General features: G+C 57.6%; 1 protein-coding gene across 1 annotated transcript in view; it reads left to right on the forward strand.

Annotated features, from left to right (window-relative positions):
• Positions 1-190: 190 nt before the first annotated feature.
• Positions 191-9487, forward strand: part of MSI1 (musashi RNA binding protein 1) — a 21999-nt gene continuing 12702 nt past the window's right edge. Inside the window, exons 1-6 of the mRNA XM_029921614.1 lie at positions 191-284; positions 559-637; positions 736-820; positions 3714-3755; positions 5346-5438; positions 9065-9113. Of these exons, the coding sequence (XP_029777474.1) occupies positions 191-284; positions 559-637; positions 736-820; positions 3714-3755; positions 5346-5438; positions 9065-9113 (442 nt within the window). The remainder of the gene's footprint in view (positions 285-558; positions 638-735; positions 821-3713; positions 3756-5345; positions 5439-9064; positions 9114-9487) is intronic.

Raw genomic sequence — 9487 nt, forward strand, 5'->3', positions numbered from 1 at the left:
GCCCGGGAGCGCCAGCCGGCCAGGCAGGGCACCCTGGACCCCCCGGCGCCCCGGAACCGGACACCCCAGCCCGGCCCTGCGCCCTGCTGACCCCGGGCGCCCCCGCGCCCTCTTTCGCGCCCCGCCCGGGGACCCCGAGAGCGCAGGGCGATCGGCGTGCGCGCACGGCCCAGCGGGTTGAGGGGAGGAGATGAGGGGTTCAGAGGGCATCGGGGGGTGGGCTGGGCCCCCGGGACCCGCCGGCGGCAGCGCCAACTCCGCTCGCACCTGCGGCTCAAACTTTTGTGAGGCGGCTCCCGGAGCGGCGGGAACCCGGCCGGAGGCGTCCCCCCTCCAGCCCAGCTCGGCCCTCGGCTTCCTGGAGCCCCAGTGGGCGCCAGGAGCCTCCACGGGAGCTGGGTGAGGGCTTTGGGGAGGGGGGGGCAGTGGAGAGCGTGCAGGCTGCTTGGCGCGGGGGCGGCCGGGCCGTGGCGGGGTCACCGGGGGCAAAGGACGGGGGAGGGGGGGGAAGGGCGCGGGGCCCGAGCTGGTCCGAAGGCGGGTGTGTGGTTACAGAAGGGCTGCGCGAATACTTCGGCCAGTTCGGGGAGGTGAAGGAGTGTCTGGTGATGCGGGACCCTCTGACCAAGAGATCCAGGTGAGCCCCTCACCCCCTCCTCCTGCTCCCGGCTCGCCCCCCTCCACCGCCACTCACTGCCTTGTAACCATCTGCCTTTCCCTCACTACGGCGCGCAGGGGTTTCGGCTTCGTCACTTTCATGGACCAGGCGGGGGTGGATAAAGTGCTGGCGCAATCGCGGCACGAGCTCGACTCCAAAACAGTGAGTGGCCCCCAGGGCTTCGGGGGTCCTTTGGGAGAGGGAGGCCGCCGGAGGAGAGGGTCAGGTCTCTCCCCAGGGGACAGTTGGACGGTGTCCTTAAGGAAGGAGGGAGCTTTCTGAGTAGAAGGGCTGCCAAGCTCTGAAACTTTGTCACTAGAGTCGGGGGGGTGGGGGTGGAGAGAGGAGAAAAACCCCAGGCCTGCGGTGAGATGCTACATCCCCCAGCCCCTCCCTGTACCTACTAATCTTGATGCCTCAACAGAGCAGCTTGGGGTGGGGCTAGGTCCCTCCCCTCGCCCAAACTGGGTGAGTCAGGGTTGCAGTGACCCACCCGTGGCTTCTCTGGACTCTAACTAGTATTTGGCTCCCCACCACCACTAGTGATCCGAACCAATGGCAAAGCATCACTGCGTTCCCCCCCTCCCTCTCCCCCCACCCCTTTGGTCTATGAGCTCCCCGCTTTGTGTGGAAGACATGAACCTGCTTTGCCCAGGGAGGGACTTATGAGAAGAGAACTGGCTTGCCTGGAAACAACCCTTCCGAGGGCTGGATCTGAGGAGAGGCTGCTTTTTTGGCATTCAAACTCCTAAAACATTTTACTGCTGTCCCACTGCTCCCCAGTGTCTCAGGCCCTCCAGGGGGCGCTGGCCCAGGCCCCTGCTCTAGGGGTGAGGGAAAAGGAGGAAGTCAGAGGAGGGGTTACTCTGCGATGGGGTGACCCGAGGCCAGGGGGCCGGGACAGAGAGATCTCTCTCCACACTCCCCCACTCTCCTCCGGCTCTGGGCCTCCCTGCTTGGGTCGGTCACTGGCTCCTGTTCACCTGCAACAATAGCTTGTTGTGCCCAAGAATTTGCTAAATTACCGCCTGTCCCAGCTCCTGTTATCTCTGCCCAGTGGCTCCCACTCCTGCTTCAGACAGTAATGAGCAAATGAGGCCAGGCCTCGACTTTGCCGGCTCTGAAAGGATCTTCTTGGCGCAGACTGAGTGACCCAAGCTGGGAATGGAGAGACAGTGGCCTATTGTTTTTGGTGATTATCTGCCATCAAGCTGCCAGTTCTCCTACCATCCCCTGTCCTCAGAATGCACTGATGGCTTCGGCAGCGCTCAGGAAGCTGAGATTTAGGGACTGGGGCTGGGGGCAGGGCGGGGTCATGGAAGATTGATAAGAAGAGAGACGGGGGGAAGGAGGGTGCCATGGGCATCTTTCTGAGGTTTGGGACTCAAAAAGTCAAGGGCTTTGTGTTTGGCGTTCCCTGGCCTGGCAGAGAGGGGTGGGAGGAAGGTTTATTGTGGGGAGTCTATTTTGGGTTCTGACTTTCACCTTTTATTTACTTGTTGGGTTTTATTTATGTTACCAGCTGTGAGTCAGAGTGGAGGTGGGGTGTGTCAGGGATCGGGTGTGCGTGGGTCTGTGGGACGTGGCTTGGGTACCATCTCCCCATCAGGGTCTGCGCAGGGGGACTGTCTGAGGTGCTCTGGTGGCTGGGGAGGCTGCTTCCAGGAGAAAGAGAAGGATGAAAATGTCCGTAGAGGTACGAAATCACACCTTCAGACAGGGGAAATGGGCAGTTGTGATTTTCCCTGGAGCCCAGTGAAACTTTGGGAGAGAGGAGGCATTGCACAAGCTTGGATTTTAGAGGTTCCTTCTCTGTGGGCAGATCTCGTGGGGGAGCCCAGAGGAGGCTGGTCCGCAGTTCGTGCCATTCAGGCAGAGAGGAGCCAGAGCCAGTTGCCTAGACCGAGGCTGAGTTTTGAATGGAAAGAACTTTGGGGAAAGATAGATCTTCCCTGCGATTGGCTGGTGAACTTCTGAGTGGTATCCACCCATGTGGGTGGCACAAAGCTCTGGAATGACCAGGCCCCGTAGGTCCGGCCTTGGTAACCATGTGTTGTGCCCTGGCTTTGGTTGGTTTTCAGTGTGAGTTTATACCCAGGAGCACCCAGGTGCATCTTGCTTTTCTCCTTTGGTTGTTCACAGCCAAGGGCAAAGGTGGCCTGCTGGTAATAGCACCTTTGTTTGCGCAATGAAGGGCAGTTCACAAAGGGCCGCTTTCACCCATGTTATCTCATTCGATTCCTTATGGCTGCCCCTGGGAAAAGTGGGTGTGCTTATCCCCACTTTGCAGATGAGGGAACTGAGGCTCAGAGGGGTGGGCAAGTTACCAAGATCACAGGCTTGGCCAGGGGCCCAAAGTTTCTGACTGAGTCCAAGTCCCATGCCCTTGCACGTCACCAAAGCATGCGCTCTGTCTGATTCGCTCCAAGCCTAGCTGCGCTATCAGCTTGCAGCCTCGAAGAAGGCTGTTAGGTGTCAGTACTATCGGGGAAACAGAACTGAGTCCATTCCTTGTGATTTATGAACTCTTATCTTGAAGCACAGAGTATTTCCATCCACAAGGTCTGGATTGTGTGGCTCGCCTAGACAGGTATCATCTGTGTGAAGTCGGTTAGGTGAGGGAGGCTCCTGAATACCTGGTGCTTGAAGAAATAAGACTTTGCTTACTTTCTTGGAGTTCTCCCTGTGAGTGAGACACCTTGCCAAGTACTTTGTAGGTATGATCTCCAGTAGTTTGCAGATCACCCCTTTGAGGTGGGTGTTACTATTTGTCCATTTTACAAGTGAGCTTGGCCCTGAGGCTGAGAGAAGTTAAGTAACCAGCCCAAGGTCTCACAGCTGGGACACTGTGTAAGTGGATTTGAACCCAGGAGCTTGGCACTGGGGCCTAGATGCTTAATGACTACACTTTTCTGCCAGAGGCTGTGGGGATTTCTGTGCCGTGTGTGTCCCCTCTGTGTCCTGGGATGAGAGAAGTCTGCGGGGCTGAAGGCTGCGTGGTCACCCATCTGAACTGTGACAACCGAGCCCCCTTTGCCTCTCCCTTCTCTTTCAGATTGATCCCAAGGTGGCCTTTCCTCGGCGAGCACAGCCTAAGGTAGGTGTGTCTATCCCTGTCTGGGAGGAGCTGTGTGTTTCTTCGGGCAGCGATTTTTCCAGCGTTCCCTTCTGTGGGAGATGCTTCTGGAACCTTCGTTTGGAGTGTTTTGGGAATAGACTGGGATGGGAAGAGGAAGGATTCTTAATGTCCTTGCTCTGTGGATTGAAGACATCCTGCATCTTTCCATCTGTGCTCTGGGGTGGACTGGGAGGGGGCTTGGAGTGTTGGGAGAAGGAGGAACCCCTCAGGGGATTCATTGTCCTGTCTTTGAAGCCAGTACACTGTAGACCCTCAGTCGAATTCTGACCTCATGGATCACAGCCTCTAAACCCAATGCCCCTGGGGAGGTCAAACCCAGGACAGACACCCCCTGAGGCTGAGCTAGAGTCGGGCCAGGGAGCTATCTGACCACCCCCTCCCCATCACCTTTCTATCTTTGGGGTCCAGTGTGTCCAGCTTGCAGAGTGGGACGGGACCATGAAGTTGGGTACCTATTGTCTTTCACCTTGGGTAGTGGCTGCCCTCCCTGTGCTCTCTTTCCCTAGAGCTGTGGCGAGTTGTTCTGGGTGTATGGAAAACAGAATTCTGAGCGGTTGAGCTATATAGCATTGAAAACTTTTAGTGCAGGGTTGGGGCCTGAGATTTTGTTCCAGGCCCCAAGGCAACTAGCCAGATCTTAAGTTTTAAATGGCTAAATATAGGGGACAGGAAGGAAGGCTGATTACAGTACAGGGAGCCAAGGACCCCTGAGTCTCCTGGCTTAACTTGTGTCCTAGGACAGGGTTCCTCTCCAGGAGATCTCAGTTTCCCGCTTTGCAAGGGGGTTGGTAGGAGCCAGGATGCTTTAAGGTTTTGAGCCAGTGGGTTCCATCATGCTGCCCAGCTCCCGTCGCAGCGAAGGGAGAGGGACAGGTTTTAGGAGACAGGAAGGGGACATCTCTGGAAGGGTCCAGCAGAGGGCCTGAAAGCAATTATGGAGCAGGTATTCGAAGGAAGCCGCACCAGGGAGCACATGGTCGGAATTGGGTTAATTCCATTAAGCAGTTTGGTGACAGAAGGTGCTTTAGTGTTAGGATGGGGCTGGGAATTGCCGTGGATTAGCCATGCGCTCCTAGGGTAATTAGGACCATGTGTTCTTCCTAAAACAGGGCTGGGGCCACAGGGCTGCTGGAGGTTGGGTTGGGAGGAGATTGATGAGGAAAATGCCGGTGTTGAGTTTAGGGGAACCCTGTGATGGGCCTCAGTCTCTCCCAGGGGTGCTGGTGGGGTCTCTGAGTTACGCTGTGGGTCTGGGTCACTTACCAGTCCCCTTGGTCCTTACAGAAGGCATTTTCCCCGACGCAGACCCCAGGGATGGAGGCAGGAGCGAGGCACACTCAAGTCAGCCAGGGCGTAGGGTGCACAGCTGCCCATGACAGGCCTAGAGGCGGGGGTCCAAGGGGGAGCTCGTGGTGGTGGGGGCTTCTGAGTCACTAGGGCCACAGAGAGCTTGTCAGCTGGCGCCCTGGCAGGAGGGCTAGAGCCCCTGCTGGTGGCAGTAGGCCACAGGACTCAGATGCCCACTTTCTCATTCCCTCCCCCTAACAGATGGTGACTCGAACGAAGAAGATCTTTGTGGGGGGGCTATCAGTGAACACCACGGTGGAAGATGTGAAGCAATATTTTGAGCAGTTCGGGAAGGTGGGTCAAAACTGGGGGTGCCTGCTGGGGGTGCTTTCGGGGGCTGTTATGGAAGCCCCATAGGATTGGTCAGTATCTAGCAGAGTCCAGCCAGGTCATCCCAATCCCTGCAAAAGGTGAAGAGGGGGCCGGGTCCTTTTTGTGGGTAAGCCCGGGCCACTCAGCGGTTCAGGCTTCTGTCCTATCTGTGGGCCTCTGGACGCATCCCCAGGGAGAGACGCCAAATAGTAGCTATCTTGTGGTTACCCTTCCCCTGTGTTTTTCTCTTGCTTATCTTCATTCTCCCGAGGGAGGCTGCTCTCCCTGAGCCAGTTCAATCCAGTCACCCCTTGGCCTCCTGGGAGTTTGCACCTGTCCAGGCCACGGGCGGTGGCACCTTCCCCTACTCCTTCCTGGAGGATGATAAGGAGGCAATAAATATGACTCCCAATTGCACTCAGCACCCTGCTTGCACAGGTAGGAGCTGGGGGAGGTGCTGATCCCCCAGCTATTTGGAGGGAGACTGAGGAGGGCACCCTAAATTTCTGATCGGGCCCAGCAGATTGGCTCTCAGCTCTGAGGTGCATTGAGCTTAAATTTCTGGATGGTTTAGTTTACGAGGATGTGGCATCATCAGACAATAGGGTGTCCCCAGAACGGTGAGTAATGTGAACACCAAGGTCCCATGGGGATATGGCAGAGAGGGGGCCAAGTTTTAGGCCTAGGGGTGAAGTAGGGCTGCTGTGCTTAGTGCAGGGCCCCTGGTCTTCTCTTACAGGAGGTGGGCTACAGGCTGTGTCTCTACCTTGACTTCAAGGCGTTTTTCAGTTGCCTCTTAGGCAAAGTGCAGAGGAGAACCACGCCTTGGGAATGGGATGTGAGCTGGGGACTGGGTGGGTTTCCAGGGGCGAAGGGGAGAGGGTGGGAGGTCCCCTGGACGGCGGATGCTGCTGGCGTGGGGGCCAGAGGCCTAGGCTCAGGCGCCTCCGTGGGGACCGGGGTACAGGACTGAGGGCAGGTCGGCGGCCTGGGCCCCAGAGGGAAGGGCGCTCCTGGGAAGCAGCAGGCCCGCTCGGCTCCGGCGGGGTGTCTTTGTGTCTGAGCGCCGAGCATTAGAGCTCGCACTAATCTGATCCAGCAGCTGTGATTGGAGGCCGCCTGCCCCCGGGGCCGGCGTTGCCATGGCAACCGGGCCCCAGGAGAAGCCGTCAGCGGCCGCGTCTTTTGTTCGGGCCTAAATCGGCGTTGGCATGTGAAACCGGCCCGGGGAGGCCAGGGGGAGCCGGAGAATAGGCTGCCAGGGAGCGAGGGGGACAGCCGGGAATGCCAAGGGCCCCGCGGCGGGGGGCCCCCCGCCCGGATCGAGGGGCCGCCGCCGAGGGGGGAACAATGGTCAGCCGCCATGGCTGCCACTCAGGCTTAGCGGCCCCGAACTTGGCGGCTCCCACTGGTCAGCAGGCCTCGGCCGCCTCCCCTCCCCCTGCGGGAGCCCCTCTGCCCTCGGGTTCCCATGGAGACCAAAGCCTATTAAGGACACTGGGCTGGGAGCCTCCCTCCCCTCAGCTGGCCCCAGGAGGGGACACCAGTAGGGGTCCCCTGAACCCCCAGCCACTTCCCTTGCTCCTTGCCCTGGCCTCAACCCCACTGCCCCACTAGGGGTCTGTCCAGCCAAGTGCCGGTTGAAGGGTCTGGGGGGCCAGGAGTGGTGGAGTTGAAACGTTGGGTGGAGGAAGGCGAGAAGGCCGGTGGATTTGAGCTAAACCAGTTTGTGGGTCAGGCAGGAACTCAAAGCTGTGGCATTAGGGAAGAGGGTGTGGCTTTTATTCATTCATTAGTTCAAAAAATAATTACTGAGAGTAAGTCAAGGTGCTCCATAGGATGGTCATCACCATAACTTACGCAGGTGCTGTCCTCACAGAACCTTCAAAGCAAAGGTTGTTGGGCTGCTTGCCCTCTTGCTTTGCTTCTCCCCCAAGTGACTGTAGGCAAGCCCCTCCATAGCAAAGGTAATAGTAGCTGTTATTTATTAAGCACTTACTGTAACCCAGGTACTGAGTTACTGTTACAGTGCTATGTCATTTAACTCCTCCATACAATTGATAAACACTGTTATGCCCACTTTACAGATGAGGTAACCTGCATTTTGGAGACATAAAGCCACCAGCCCAAGGTTCCCCAGCCAGCAAATGCAGGATCTTGGGTTCCAATTCCAGCCTGTCCTACTTAAAGCCTTTATTTTTATCACAACTCTCTCTCCTTTTCGGATTTCTCTTTTCCATTGTTTAAGCGAGGGGGTGGGGAAGATGTGCTGAGCCCGAAGTGTCTGCGCAGTTTGGACAGTCTAGCTGGTTTGGGATTGAGACTCAGTGTGCGTCCATACGGGTGGGAGTGAGCACGACACTCCGCTGCAGGCCCCTGGGGCAGGAAGCTTTTTGGGAGGGAGGTGACATTTCCCCCTGAGATTCTCCAGGGGCCCAGGTCCTCCCGCGCCGCCCCCCAGCTTAGGGGGGTCCTGGTTCTCCTAGAGGGACTTTGGAAGCCTGGTGCAGGTTGGCACCTTAGGAGAGCTGGAGGACCACCCTGTTGAGGGACTGCCTTTGCCACTTTAACAAGGAAGATGATGGGCTGGAAAGGGAGCCAAGGAGAGTCGGGGAGAGACTGTACCCTGTGGCCTCAGGAAGTTTTCTTGCATCCCTTGGGTGTCTGATCATTTGGGGGAGGGTCAGCAGCTGAAGTGGGCTGTGTGTGTTGGCGGGGGAGGGTATCAGAAGCAGTCCTTGATTTTCACCAAGGACAAATCAGACCTTAGCTTAACCCCACGAGGTGGGTGACATTGGCCAAAGAAATGAGAGGACAGGGAGGAAGCACCAGATGTCGGCAAAGGGAGGGAGACAGGACTGCGGGAGGGAAGCTGAGGCCTTTGGCTCTCCATGTATCTGAGGGATTGCCTTGAGGAAGTAACAAGAAGAGAAGACTGGGGTGCAAGGGATGGGGAATCATGTAGACCACCCCCCTTCCTCAGCCCCCTGCCCCTCCCCCAGTCAGTGGGAGGCAAGCAGCCCAGGCACTGAACTCTACTTGCTTTAATTACAGCCTCTAGCAAAAGGAAACCTCAATTAGAGGAAAAGATCTGTACCAGGAGAGGGGAGTCAAGTCTGGCTGGAGTGGCTGCTGTCCTCCTGGCCTTTTGCAGAAAGGGAAGAGGCTTTCATTTCCCCGTCTCTACCTTGCTCCCATGTTTCCTTCTTTAGCACCTACTCCGTGCCGCCTCCTCCTCCTCCCAGGCTTGGTCTAGGATTTGCTGTGTGACCCTGGGCAGGTGACTTCACCTCTCTGAGCCCATTTCCTTATCTATAAAATGAGGATCCTATCTTGCAGGGACTGTAGAGAGTCTGATGAGGCAAAGTGTCAGGCACATATTTCGTGCTGGGTATTTGCAGGCTGATCCATTGAGAATCTGGTGGTTGAATGGGAGGTGCCGTGGCATCCAGCTGGGGTTGTGGATAGAAAGTGGTTCCCTGCACAGGGAGTGGGTTTAAGATAAAGCCTAGCCTGGGCAAGAGGGGAGTGGCTGTGGGAGCCCCTCTGCCGGGTTGTGGTGGGTCCCCTGGTGTCTGGTGAGTCCACCATGGCAGGCTCTGTTTCAGGTGGACGATGCCATGTTGATGTTTGACAAAACCACCAATCGGCACCGAGGTGAGTATGGCCCCCTCCCCCTTTCCAGGCCAGGCTGGGGGCCTGTGGTCAGCCAGGGGGCTGCAGGTCACAGCTGCCCTTTCATCTTGCCTCCTGACATCCTATCCCCAAGGATCTGCATCCTTTCCCGGGCCTGGCCTTACAGAAGGCTTTTGTCCCGCCGTTTCCTGTGCTAGAAACTCACCCAATTGCAGACACTCGAGAGGAGCAGAGGAGCAACCTCCCCCTTCCAAACTGAGCCCCCCCACCCCGGCCAGTGTCTGCCCAGCCAGTGTCTGCTGGGGCTCACCTTGTCCCTGGTAACCAGAGCCTAGGCCGGGAAGCCCCAGGGTCAGGCCGACTCCACAGCCCTAGGCGGTCTGCTCCTGCCTCCC

The sequence above is a fragment of the Suricata suricatta genome, chromosome 14, assembly GCF_006229205.1.
Source record: "Suricata suricatta isolate VVHF042 chromosome 14, meerkat_22Aug2017_6uvM2_HiC, whole genome shotgun sequence".
NCBI lineage: Eukaryota > Metazoa > Chordata > Mammalia > Carnivora > Herpestidae > Suricata > Suricata suricatta.